Raw genomic sequence first — 14,802 nt, forward strand, 5'->3', positions numbered from 1 at the left:
TTAGAAACTTGTCTTCTTTTAATTGTGTGTAATATAATTATGCATCTTTGGACTTAGTTTTCTTCTTATATTAAATTTGCCAACTTTAAAAGGCAAATTGTAGGGAAGATATGTATTAAACTAAAAAGAGAAAAGTGGATGAGGTAAATGTGTTGAAGTCAACATAAGTTGTGGGCATTGATTAATTTCTCTTTATTAGTTTCTCTATAGTCACAGAGTAATGATAATGTACGAATCACATGACTAATAAGTATTTTGTTTTCTAAATAGCATAGTTATTTAGTAGATATGGTTACTATTGTCCTGCCTTTTATAAAAGCTCAGAATTTTCTTCTTTTATAGCTAGAATTTGTCATTTACATGTGAAAGACTGTAAACTAGTATTTATTTTTCTCCACTCTTAAAAAAACAGCTCAGAGGTCTGCCCAAGAACTTCCTCATATTGAGAAGTACAGTATCAACAGTTGTTCTGTAAATGGAGGTCATGAAATGATTGTTACGGGATCTAATTTTCTTCCAGAATCCAAAATCATCTTTCTTGAAAAAGGACAAGGTAAATAATAAAAGATTTGAGTTGACACAGACATAGAAAACAAACTTATGGTTACCAAAGGGGATAGGAGAGAAAAGGGATAAATTAGGAGTTTGGGATAAGAAGATACAAACTACTCTATATAAAATAGATGAACTGGGCCACTCTCTTAAACCATACCCAAAAATGAACTCAAAATAGATTAAAGGCTTAAATGTAAAACCTGAAACAGTAAAACTGGAAGAAAACTTAGGTAGTAAGCCATGGCATAGGTCTTGACAGTGAATTTTTGAATCTGACACCAAAAGCAGCAACAGCAGAAATAAAACGGACTACATCAAACTTAAAAAGCCGCACAACAAAACTATCCACAAAGTGAGAAAGCAGCCTACTGAAGGAGAGAAAACATCCTCAAAGCACATAAAGAGCTCATACTGCTCAATAGTAAAAAATTAGACAATCCCAATTAAGAAATAAGCAGAAGATCCCAGTAGACATTTTTCCAAAGAAGAACATAGAGAGCCAACAGATACAAAGATTCTTTCTCTACATTGTTAATCATCAGTGAAATGCAAGTCAAAACCATAGAGAGGGACTTCCCTGGTAGTCCAGTGGCTAAGACTCCATTCTCTCAATGCAGGAGTCTCGGGTTCTTTCCCTGGTCAGGGAACTAGATCCCACATGCCACAGTGAAGACCAGCAAAGCCCCCCCCCCCCCCCCAAAAAGAAAGACATAAAACCATAGATACCACCTCACACCTCTTAGAATGGCTATTAAAAAAAAAGCTAGAAAAAACAAGTGCTGGCAAGTCTGTGAACAAAAGGGAATTGAATACTGTTTGTGGGAATGTGAACTGATGCAGTCATTACAGAAAATATTTTGGAGGTTCCTCAAAAAATTTAAAGTAGAATTGCCATATGATCCAGCAGTTCCACTTCTGGGTATTTATCTGGAAAAAATAGACATACTGTCTCAAAAAAACATACACACTCCCATGTTCATTGCACAGTGTTTACAGTAGCCAAGACTCGGTTATAAGGACCCTGACATCTGTGTTCCTAGTACATCCAGAATGCTTCTTTATTAATTATTGTAACCACCACATCTCATTATAGTGAACTGTTTATATTTGCCTTTCATCCACAGACAGAAGGTAGGGTATCCTGTCTCTTTCTTCAGCGACCCAAAGTGCCTGGCAAGTTGAGACCCAGCAGATGATTGCTGAACTGAGCTGTAATTCTGAGTAGGCATAGCATTTGTGCACAAGGGTAGCTCATACTTAGTTGTTGGAGTAGAAAGTGATAGTCACAGTCTGGAAGGCATTTCACTGAGTCTTCACAGACCAGATGAAGTCATGCTAGCAGTGAAGATACTTCTTTGGTTTTGTCACTGGGTGAATGCCCATGACATAAAAAGAATGCTTTAGAATAGCTGCACATTAGACTGGAATGCGAGCAGTAGTAGCAGATGGGGCGCTTCCCAGGTAAACAAGTCACTTGTGATGAAGAGACACAAAATGTGCTGGCCAGATAATAAAGATCTGTGGTGACCCAGATCTGGAAAGCCTAGCAAATTATTCACAAGACCATCTGTTTCTAAGAAGATCTTGACAAGCCAAGCAATCCTAGAAAATGAAGTCTGGTAGGGGGAAACTAACATAGCAAGGGCTGGAGGTTAAAAAAAAAAAAAAACAGCTGCATGAGTACACAGTGTGGGAGCTTGAGCTTGGCAGTAGGAAATGGGGCAGACTAAGGGACACTTGCTGGCCACATGCGAAGTGTCAGACACTTTCTTTATAGTGTAGCTGCCTCGGATAACTTTTATTCACAGAGACATAGCATCTCCATGTAAGACGACAAGAGCCTCAGTCATTCTCTGTCATGTTGAATCATTTCTCACCTGGTCTATTCAGTCCTCAGCCTGATGCATTTGGAGGGAGATGGTCACACTGGAAGACTGCTCAAAGGAGAGTGACCAGGAGGGCTAAAATATCGTTTAGGGAATAGATGCGGAACTAGAGGTGCTAGGCAGCAGAAAAGGAGACACAGGAAGACACAGATGCTTTTAAACATGAAATACTGTCTCACAGAGACACTCAAGATTTTTAGGGGGTGGCTACAAGGAGTAGTGCTTAGGCCAGAGGTTGGGTACTCGAAGGAGACATGTTATCTATCATGAAGACAGAGCAGTTTTCTAGCAGCAGTTATTATCCAAAGATGAAATAGGTTACTTGGTTAGGAAATGAGTTTCTCATTACTTTATATACACAAGCAGAAAGAAGTTGGCCGCCACCTTGTAGAGGTGTTCTCAGAAGATTTTCATACATCACTTAGTAGAATAAAGTCTGCAGGCCCTGAAAATTCAGGTAGCCTAAGATCTTTCTTCACATTTTTTTCCCCATGGGTAGACATTTTCATAACAGAAGTCAGTGAGATAAAGATTCCTTTTGCTAATAAACTTGTGATACTAAATAAGTTAGATTTTGTTTGCATGCTTTTTGACTTCCTTTTAACTATAAATTGTTTCTTTCAATAGATGGACGACCTCAGTGGGAAGTAGAAGGGAAAATAATCAAGGAAAAATGTCAAGGGGTAAGAAGTTTATTTCTTTGGAAATATTTGAGATGCTTAATGTGAAAATTAGATAATGTTGCTTTGTGGTATAGATGAGGAGTCTTTTACAAGTTTGGACATGAGATAGACTGCTTTCCTGGTATTAAAATAAAGTTTAGGAAAGATAAACTGTTGGTGTCCCCTTTTTTATGTATAAGGAAGGAGAAATTAGAAATGAAAGATTATTAGAAGTTCTTACTGAAGTTATCATTGATTTACTTCTCTGAATTCAGTGAAGAGATCAAATTCAGTGAAGAACTTTAAACAATGGGCAAAAAAATAGGAGGACAACCCCCCAGTATTTAACACACTCTTTCCAACTCCACCACATTAAGCCTTCCAGGATTCAACACTGAAAGCTGTGATCCCTTCATCCTGGTTGGAATGGAGACAGAATTTTCTCTGGGGTAGACAATACCACTTCCCACAGTGCTCTCCAAAGACCTAGAGAAGTTAGATTAAAGATTGTGGTTGACGGGACTAAAAATTTTCTCTATGCATATGTAAGATTATTCTTGATATAGATACAGATTTTGTGTTTTGCCATTTAGAACATTTTCAATGTAAAATTTAAGATAAAGGAGTTCCCTAGTGGTTAGGATTTGACGCTTTTCCTGCTGTAGCCCAGGTTCAATCCCTGGTGAGGGAACTGAGATCCCTCAGGCCAAGCAGTGAGGCTGGAAAAAAAAAAATGATAAATCTATAACACAGTGTGGGAGCTATTACACTTTGATTAGAAATTAGAACAAACTTTCACTTAAGATGTATAGTAACATAATATTTATTAGAGCAAAATATCTGACTACATAGTAAATAATAAGACTTTTGATTTCTGCTACAACTAGAAACCCAAGTAGGCGAGTGAAAAGCAATTTCTCCTTTAATGGTTTACTTGAAAGAGCGTTTCTGTTAAGACTGAAGTATCCTTAGAGTAAATCCCCAGATGACTTATATGACCAGTTAATGCGCATAATGAGCCCGAGTAGTTAAGGTGCATGAGATGTGTTGAGTTCAGCAGGTGCATTTCATTTTTAGTTCTGAGTGTAACGCAATCTTGCTTTCCGTGCTTTCCATGCTCCTTAGGCTCACATTGTCCTTGAAGTCCCTCCATATCATAACCCAGCAGTTACAGCTGCAGTGCAGGTGCACTTTTATCTTTGCAATGGCAAGAGGAAAAAAAGCCAGTCTCAACGTTTTACTTACACACCAGGTAAGAGGAGTTATTGTGATGCTTTGCTATAGAGCTTTCTTTCATAATGCATAAAAAGTTATTCAGTGAATCCTGTATTAGTTAGTATGTTTAAGATAGGGTGCTTATAATGAATAAAAATCCCAACATATGCCTTATCTGTAAAGTTTGTATTTACTTAAAATGTTAGATCCGATAACAATTATTTTTTGTTGTCATTTGTCATAAGGAAATTAGAAGGTTGAATGTAGATTTGAATTCCATTTTTCAGGAGTTACCAAAGGTCACCAGCACTGTTGGAAGGATAAATGTCTGAATACGTGTGAACTTTCCTTCTGCCCTTCACAGTGCGAAAAAGCAGTGTGCCTGTTTTGTAGTGTATTTATCTCAACCATTTCCAATCAAAATGGAACATTTCTCCTTAATTTTTTCATTTGGCAAGCAGCAACTATAGGATGTGTTGGCTTTGGGGGGATATAACATTGATGGCAGAATTCCTGATTTTATAGAGACACCGTAACAGAGAAGACTTCCACACCTCTTTCTGCAGCAGCTCAAGCGCTATAATTTTCCAGGTCTAGATTGTGACACATAAATACTATATGCAGTAATTCATACTGATGTTTACATTCTTAGAGAACAAACATTTATAGAGGTCTTCCCTGTGCTAGATGCTATATTATTAGTCATCAGAACATATGATAAAAAAATTATAATGAAGCTTATTCTCCAAAACTTATTCTTGTAAAAACTTTTAAAGGGTTTATTGTAAATGAAAAGAACAAACACTGAGTTTGAGAGGGTTCTGGTTATTAGTCACTCATTTGTCACCATATTCTTTTTAAAGCCTGGCTGTATTTCATTTATAGCCTCTGAAGACTGCTTATACTCCAGAACCTGAAAATTATTATTATCTGATCATGTTAATGTATTACTTGGAAATAAAATATTTCAGATAATTTTCAAACCTTTGAAAACTAAGGATTTTGGTTAGCCATTTCATTTATTCATTAATTCAATGAGTATTTAAGGGTGCACACTAAGTGAGCAAAACCTTTCTTAGCTTCTCTCTCATGGTGCTTATAATCTAGTGGAACAAACAGAAGCTAATAAATCTCTAAATAAATAATTTATAAATTTGTAGTTAGAAACATATAAGAACTGTTAAGGAAAGGGAAGCAATGCTGTGGGTGGAAATAACAGAGGGACTCTTGCTAGGGCTAACTGGTTGTGAAGTGATGCTTGAGTTAATAACTGAAAAATAACAGTAGTAGTTTATAATTACATAACATTTACTATGTTTTAGTACTGTTCTCAGCCCTTTCTGTATTCATTTAATCCTCTTAATAAACCTGTGGGGTAGATTGTTGCCTTATTTTACAAATGAGGACACTGAGTGGCTAAGTAATGTGCCCAAGGTCCCACAGCATATATTCTAGAGCCAAACATCATATATAGTCAGGTTCCAGAGTCTGGGCTCCTAACTTAACCTAGACTACATCCATTTGTTCATTTATTTAGCAAACAGAGCATTTTTTCTGTGCCAGGTGCTATTTTAAGCAGTTTATACATACAAACTCATTTATTCTCCCATAATGCTATAAGGTAGATTGTGTTGCCCTCCCCATTTGGCAAGTGAGTGAACTGAAATCCCATAGCTAATAAAGGCAAACGTGAGATATGAATCTTTGCAATATGGCTGAATAGTCTATACTGTTAATTACTATTAGATAAAGAGTGGGAGAACATTCCACATAAAGGCTGTAGCATATGCAAAGGCCTTACGGTTGATTGGATCAGAGAGTATTAAAAGAGTTGTAAGAAGTGAACTTTAACAGGTAGGTGACATGATCAGATCTGTGACTTTTTCCCATGGTGGTTCTGTCAGTTTATAAGATGTCAATGACCAGTTTAGTCTTTCCTCAAATTAACTAACTGTAGAGTGTGAAATTTATATAGGAGAGACCCAGGAAAAATAAAACATGATTCAAACGGCTAGCGTATTTTGAGTATACAAAGGCGAGAGCATCAGTGATGATAAAGAATATCAGGTTTCTGAGAAGAGTGGGAAAGGATAGGATTTAAAATATCCCAATTGGCATGGACATTAAATGGGAAAAGAAAAGGAGGAAAGGTAAAGGAGATAAACAAGATGGATGCACATTAGGAACGTTTACAGACTTAGTAGTGGAGAGTTTAGGGTGTTTCCAAATGATAGCTTCAGTTTTGTTTCTATAAAGAATGACATACGGCCTCCTTCTGTGATCAGAGAGGGGAGAATGTGGGTGATTTGGCAGTTTAATGGTGTGGAAAAATGTGAAAAAGTTACTGTAAAGAGAGGGGAGAGTAAGTTACCACCAAAACCTAATAGGATAATCAAAGGACACCTTTGATGTTGTTATTGGTGAATTTATGGATACGAATTAGCTCTCCTGTGTATTTCTTAAGCAGCACTCAGATTCTTCAGGGCAGGTGGTGAAATATGAATAATAGGGCTCATCCGGGGTCCAAGAATGTTACTAAATTCTTTTGAGATGAGGGGCTATAGAATCTAACCTGATAAGAAGGAAGAGAGCTTCTGGGGTTGAGGGAAAAAGGCAATAGTGTCAGCATGTTAGAGGTGTTGATTACTACAGTCACAGTGGTGGTGGCAGGCAGACAGAAAGGAGCAAATATCATGCCTCTACATTATCAACTCTTGAATTGAGAGGACAGTATAAAAGCGGAGTCCTAGAGGGCATTACGTATGAGAATGGAAATCAATGGGGCCCTGGAGTGCAGAGAGAACATTGGATTGGACTGGAGCTGTCATCACTGGCCTTGTGGTTGACAGAATACAAATCAGGTGGCACACACTAGTGAAGGAAGAATGGACACACAAGTGTTTGGACAGTCCTTATTCTGCTTGATTATTCCCTTTTGTCTGTCACATTTGACTTTTTTCACCTTTTTTCTAAAATGAAGTTTTGAATAAAGTTTTTACAAAGGCGAATATGTTACTGTGAACGTTTTTAAAGGACAAGTTGAAAAAATTTTTTAAAGCATCCATATTCTCTTTCACTCTATCATTGTCTTCTTTAGATCCTTTAATTCCATATATAACTATATAATTTTAAAAATAGAAATGAGACCATACTATCTTATATATACTAATTTTATAACCTGAACATTTTTATTTTTTCTTAACAGCAGATAATTTTACAGAATCTTAATAGTTTTTAGTATTCTACTGTATGACCCTTTGTTATGGTAGAGTTATTACGTTTGTCTTATTAATTTATAGTAGAGATTTTAGCCATTTTATGTGTAACAATAATTCCTTTTAAATTTTTACGTATAAAAACTATATATTTGTAAGCTGCTTATTTTTATTTTTTTAATTTTTTAAATTTGTTTTTTAATTTTTTTTTGTAAGTTGCTTATTTTTAATTAAAGGATTTGTTCATTTGCCTCCTTTTTGGCAACTTCCTCACAGTAGGGATCTGACCAGTATCAGTATCCAGTGGGGGAATAATCATTAACTACAAGTGGCTAATTTAAAAACAAATTGTTTTTAATTAGGGATTATTTTTAGTATTATTTGTCCCACAATTCATTTGCTTTCTAGAATGAAGACAGTTCTCAGCATATGTGTATGATTTACACATTAACCTTACCACAGGCAGTAATAGAGCACACAGCCCTTCCCTGGGGTTCAGCTACTTGAACTTCTGCCCAGGTTGTATTCAATAGCTTCAGAACTTCCAAAGTGGGGGACCCTACCCCCACCCCAGAGAAAGTGTATCTCCCTCTGAAGTCCAGCAGAAGTTATTTGTACATGGGGATACCATCTGAGCTCTGGTTTTTGGAATCATGGGGATTTTTCAGACAGCGTTAGAGCCAAACTCTGATATATAATAATTTGCTCATGGGAGGGTATAGTCTGTATTCTAAATAGTTGACTGGGTAAACTGACTTTTATATTGTGGTTGTTTTGATTGGGAGGAAAAGCATTCCTTACAGTCAGAATATAAATCTCAGTTCTGCCACAGACTGTATCTACTGGCTAACCTCTGTAAAAGAGGGTATAATACGAAATAGTGATTTTCAAATTGTTTAGATTGTTTTATTCTTCAGATAAGGGAGGCTCAGTGGTAAAGAATCTGTCTGCCAATGTAGGAGACTCGGGTTTGATGGCTTGGTTGTTGGGAAGATACCCTGGAGGAGGAAATGGCAACCCACTCCAGTATTCTTGCCTGGGAAATCCCATGGACAGAGAAGCCTGGCAGGCTACAGACCATGGGGGTCACAAAGAGTCAGGTGCGACTGAGCACAGCACACGTTCTTCAAATAAAATCTTATGCAAAAAGCAATTTTATGAGAATAAAGCTGGCTTGGTTGCTCTTTTAGCACTGGAAAGGGAAGTCCAGAGCTTTTACTCTTTGGATCTTATTCTATATCTATCACTTGAAGAGTGTGAGGTTTCTCATAGTTTGAAAACCACTAGACAAGTTGATCTTTTTTTTTCCCCTGGATTCCTCTGTTCTTTAGCATCCTAAATTTGAGAAATAGATTGTATAATACAAAAGGTAGAATTAATCTGTTTCCAAAACTCATCTCATTGTAGATATTGTAAGATATCTTTAACTGTATTTCTCTCCAAACAAGAATAAATTACCATAGACCAGTGGTGAGGACGTCATGTTGGAGTCTGAATTCCTTATAGACCAAAAGAATAATTCTTGATGTGGCAGAGTGAACATGCACTTGATTTAGTGAAGCAGAGTTCTCAGACTGGATACCCAGATATTGGTCAGGAATGTAGAAATAAGGATTAAGATCACACACAAAAAAAGGTGGATGTTATGCTATAGTTTTCAGTCCCTCTGTGTCCTTTTTAGTACATGATAACCAACCATTTATGTAACCAAGGATGCCAGCTGTTCCATTCAAGATTAAAGGATGAGAATAGGCTTTCTTGGATATTCTCCCTCCTTATGTAGAAATATGGGTATAGGATTCACTGTGGCTTTCCTGAGACCAGAGTTGGAGGCAAAGTAAAAGATGAAAAAAATCCAGTAGTCCAGGGACAGAGTTCTAGTTCTGCCAAAGTCAGAAGAAAAGTAAGTACATCAAGACATTAAGGGGAGAAGAAAAAAGACATTAAAGAGGTCAGGAACCAGTAGACACAGTGAACCAAACTTGAAATACCTGAACAAGAAGCAGAAGGCAGAAAAACCTGTGTTCAAGACCTTATGATATCACTTAGCTGCTGTGAGATCTTAGTGTCTTTAATCTCCTCTTCAGTATAGCCAACTGTGAGGCAGGGTAATAATAATCTCTACCTTATAAAGATCTTTGGGTTTTTAAAAAATTATTTATTTTTAAATAGATAATATATATATACACATGGTGAGAAACATTCAAAAGGCCCCAAAACTTTTTGCAGTAAAAAGTAAGTCGTCTCCTGTTCACCTAATTTCCCTTCCCAGTAGTAAACCCAACAGTTATCAGTTTCTTGTGCATCTTTCCAGAGACAGCCATACATGTATAAGCAAAAACATATGGTTCAATTATCTGGCTTCCCTGAAGCCTTTTGAGTTTTTAACCCCTGAATTGAATGTATGATATAGTTGTATAGCCTAGAATGAAGGCTATTCATAATTATTTTATGTATTATATAATAACATTTGCTTTAATCTCTTCCTTTTCAGTTTTGATGAAGCAAGAACACAGAGAAGAGATTGACTTGTCTTCAGTTTCATCTTTGCCTCATCCTGCCCAGACTCAGAGGGCTTCTTCAGATACAGGACACCTGCACGACAGTGTACTGTCTGCACAGAGAAGCTTGGTTTGTCCCATCCAGCAAACATATGCATCCATGGTAACCGCATCCCATCTGCCACAGCTGCAGTGTAGGGATGAGAGTGCTGGTAAAGAACAGCATATGATATCTTCTTCAGTCGTGCACCAGCCTTTTCAAGTCACACCAACACCTCCTATGGGGTCTTCCTATCAGCCTATGCAAACTAATGTTGTATTCAATGGACCAACGTGTCTTCCTATTAATGCTGCCTCTAGTCAAGAATTTGATCCAGTTTTGTTTCAACAGGATGCAGCTCTTCCTAATTTAATAAATCTTGGCTGTCAAACACCATCATCTATACCTTTTAATTCTTCAAATTCAGGCTCAACAGGACATCTCTTAGCCCACACACCTCATTCTGTGCAGACCCTGCCTCATCTGCAGACAATGGGATACCATTGTTCAAACACAGGACAAAGATCTCTTTCTTCTCCAGTGGCCGATCAGGTCACAGGTCAGCCTTCCTCTCAGTTACAAACCATGACGTATGGTCCTTCACATTCAGGGACTGCTATAACCGCTTCCCCAGCAGCCTCTCATCCCCTGGCCAGTTCGCCACTTTCTGGGCCACCATCTCCTCAGCTGCAGCCTATGCCTTACCAGTCTCCTAGCTCAGGAACTGCCTCGTCACCGTCTCTAGCCACCAGAATGCATTCTGGACAGCACTCAGCTCAAGCACAAAGTACAGGCCAGGGAGGTATTTCTGCACCTTCATCCTTATTATGTCACAGTTTGTGTGATCCAGCTTCATTTCCACCTGATGAGGCAACTGTGAACATTAAACCTGAGCCTGAAGAGCAGGAACCTAATTTTTCTACAATTGGTCTGCAGGACATCACTTTAGATGATGGTAAGTTCATCTTTATGTTCTTGAAGCAGTGATGATTCAGGAACTTCCTTCTCTTAAGAGTCTTGAGAAAGTTACCATCGATTGTTTTTTGCATATGGTTGGGCTGTTACTAGAAATATGTTAATATATGACTCTGGAGAGATAAGCATGAACATACATGCTTTAAAGTGTATTTTATCACTTATATCTGTTGTGAAGGCTAAGACCTTGAGTAATAACCTACCACCTATTTGTGATGGAACTGAAGATGGGAGCTTTATTGGGCAGTTTTTCTTCCAGAACATATAGTGAGGTCGCAGCGTCTAGAGAATGGAATTCAGAAATGTTAATTCAGCAAACATTGCAGAATCCCATCCCTTTGCAAGACACAGAGTTAGATGCTAGAAATACTAGAAATGTATCAGGGTAGAGTTCCTGTCCTTGAGATTCTTCACAAGTAAAGAACCTGTTTCTCTGTGGCCCTGCCAGCTTGCTGAGTCAGATAGTGATGATGGTGCAAGTCCAGACTGGTTTGCTGCTGCTAGTACAACTGTTGGCACCATGATAAAAAGAAACTATTTATATAAATGTAACAAGTTGGTGTGTAGACCTCTGTTTTTATGAAATCATAAATTGGACAGCAGATTCTGTGGTATTAATAGTTGAAAATTCCCCCAAGATAGAATTTTCAGGTAATAATTTTAGAGTTTATTCTTGGCTTTGTCATTTATATGGTAGTGAAAAACTGTCTAAATAGGAGTGCAGTGAAAGCTAGCTGTAACATTTTTTCAGTATGAAATACGGAAATAGAATTTTATTTCTCATTCTGTAATCTATTGAAAAGTTAACTCTAGGTCAGTCTTCTCCTTTATACATCTGGAAAGGCTATTTACTCCTTGTTTGCAAAGCTGGTGTTAAATTCCAAATTCTAAGCAAAAGAGAAAAGGAAGATAAATAAAATGATAAAATGTGGGAGCCCCTACCCCCATCCCCAACTTGACACCATGGCTTTACTGTCATATTAGTACATGAGGATACAATGATACAGTAGGTCTTAGTCACTTACAACCAAGATATAAAAGAAGCACATTAGGAGATCAGCAAAAAGATGTGAAAGATTCTATAGGAAGGATTCAGAGAGGCTTCCTTGAGGAGATGACATTTAAGCCAGTCTTGGAGGATGAGTATATTTTTCAGTAAATGAGGATCGATCACTTCTTAACCTTTTGGCTAAGATCAAGTGTAGTATCAGTAAATGAGAATCAAAGGGAAAATCAGACAACAGAAGCAGAAACATAAAGCTGTGTCTGGGAAAGCATGATTATCTGTGGCTGGAGGGCAGATGGCAAGTAGAGGATGGCTTTCCAAGAGCCAAGGGGATTGGCCAGGTCATTTGTGTGTAAACAAAAGGTATAATAAACTAAAGCAAAACCTACAATTTTCATAGCATTGTTATCTAATTAAACTCTTACTAAATCCTCTCAGTTCAGTTCAGTTGCTCAGGCATGTCCAACTCTTTGCAGCGCTATGGACTGCAGCATGCCAGGCTTCCCTGCCCATCACCAACTCCGGAGCTTGCTCAAACTCATGTCCATTGAGCTGGTGATGCCATTCAGTCACCTCATGCTCTGTCTGAATCCTCTAGATAGCTGCATTTAGAGAATTAGGCTTTCTGAAGGTCACATAGCTGGTAAGTTGTAGAGCTGAGACTGGAATCAGATCTTTTCAGTCTAGTCTTTTTTTTTTCTTTTGCAGCACTGCAGCTGCCCCGTCCAGTAGCAGGCCATGATGGTTAGAACTAACTGAGTGCTTAATGGGATCCCTCATGCTTTTTTTCATTCCTTGAGAATAGTGGAGCATTATCCAGAATGCATGTATAGAATTTCACTGCATGAACGTGTGTACACAACTGCATCTGATTCGTCACACTAGTGTTGCTTTCAGGGTTCGTGTTTAAAATTTTAGTCCCTGAAACATAGGGTGAGACCTGGAGTATGATAACCTACCTCTTCAGTAATGGCACTGAAGATAGAAGATTTATTAAGCAGGTCTCATGGGATATTCCAGCTCATTTTCTTTCCAAGTGAAGACTTTTTTTCTTCTAAAAACACACCAAAACTGGAATTTACTCTCTATAATTTACTACAGACTCAGTGATTTGGGGGCACAGCAAATTGGAACTTTTAGAAAGGTTTTATGAAGATTTTATGTCATCTTTTGAATATGTGAAAATGTATTGCAGAAACAGAGAATCTGGAAAAATGAGATCTGTGAGGGCAAGTAAAAAAGCAGTTTCAATTTTGTTCCATTCACAATTAAGCAAGGTTCCCAGATTGCAGCCCCACAGAGGACAAGGACTGGCTGCAGAATTTCCTCATTCCCACCCATCAGGAGACTTGACAGGAGCTCAGTGGCGCTAGCCATAATCAAAGAGGGGTTTGGGGGATTAAAATACACTCCTGTGCATCTTGGATTGTATATCTTGGATGGGTTGTATATCTTGGATTATACATCTTAGATGTATAATTTTTGCATTTTGGTACTTAACATGAACTCTAAAATGAATTTTTGATATTTGCCAACTGACTGATGGATTACGTTATTTAGATTTGCCATTGAAGGTAAACTTATAGATGCTTAGAAAATCCTATGGTTCTGCAGTTTTAATATAAATTCATTTAAAAATGACAGTTATGTATTTCATAGTCCTTGAACTCTGTAGTACTTGAATGTCTGCTTTCTGATAAGCTTTAAAAGTAAGTCGTAAAAACCCACCCAGTATTCTTGCCTGGGAAATCCCATGGACAGAGGAGCCTGGTGGGCTACAATCCATGGAGTTGTAAACAGACATGACTGAGCTCCTGAGCATCCTATACACGTATACATACATATGATAAAATTTAATTTATAAATTAGGTGCAGTAGGAGATTAACAATAACAGTTAATAAAATAGAGTAATTTTAAAAAAGTAAGCCATGAAACATACCAAAAATGATTGGAAGTATACTACTTAAAGTGAACTTTTCTATATTGTGCTAAGCATTAAGTACAGAGTAATTTTCCACTCTACAACTAGAGGACATGAGTAATTTTTTAAAAATTTGTGTTATACTAGTTAAATAGTGAAGTAAATGAAGTCGCTCAGTCGTGTCCGACTCTTTGCAACCCCGTGGACTGTAGCCTACCAGGCTCCTCTGTCTATGGGATTCTCCAGGTAAGAATACTGGAGTGGGTTGCCATTTCCTTCTCCAAGGAATCTTCCTGACCCAGGGATTGAACTTTTAATCAAAGATTAAAGCAAATAAAATATGCTTTTTATTTTTGAGATTTCTAATTAAAATAGAATTTGTCAAGACTCTTTCAAACTTGTCTGTTACCTTTAGATATGCAGCCATTAACACCTTAATTTTTTATTATAAATTCAGTGATATTTAATAGAGAAGATATTAGTGCACCTCAGCTTGGAAATTCAAGACTTACAGAATTGAAAATAATACAGCTCCTTCGTTTTATAGGTGGAGGATCTGAGTTTGACAGAGCTTAAGGTATTCATCCAGGTTAACACTGATTTAATAGCAGAGTAAAACCCAAGTCAGAAAAATAAATTAAAAAAAAAACAAATCAGAGCACCTAATTCAGGACTCTAGGAGTTTTTTCAGTATTTGCAGTCATGTTTCTCATCAGTCTGCAGTCTGAAACTGTGGGTGTAGAGCATCCGCAGAGTAGCATCTGTTCAGCAGAATAGACGAGAGAAAATGCTGTTTTCTCAGCAGAGCTTTGGTTTGTGAGAGGG

General features: G+C 37.5%; 1 protein-coding gene across 2 annotated transcripts in view; it reads left to right on the top strand.

Annotated features, from left to right (window-relative positions):
• Window positions 1-14,802, top strand: part of NFATC3 (nuclear factor of activated T-cells 3) — a 93,022-nt gene that overhangs the window by 59,207 nt on the left and 19,013 nt on the right. For both annotated transcript variants that reach the window (XM_018062183.1, XM_018062184.1), the window contains exons 6-9: window positions 413-553; window positions 3,069-3,124; window positions 4,229-4,355; window positions 10,028-11,029. In XM_018062183.1, the coding sequence (XP_017917672.1) occupies window positions 413-553; window positions 3,069-3,124; window positions 4,229-4,355; window positions 10,028-11,029 (1,326 nt within the window). The remainder of the gene's footprint in view (window positions 1-412; window positions 554-3,068; window positions 3,125-4,228; window positions 4,356-10,027; window positions 11,030-14,802) is intronic.

Source organism: Capra hircus, chromosome 18 (genome assembly GCF_001704415.2).
Source record: "Capra hircus breed San Clemente chromosome 18, ASM170441v1, whole genome shotgun sequence".
Classification (NCBI taxonomy): Eukaryota; Metazoa; Chordata; class Mammalia; order Artiodactyla; family Bovidae; genus Capra; species Capra hircus.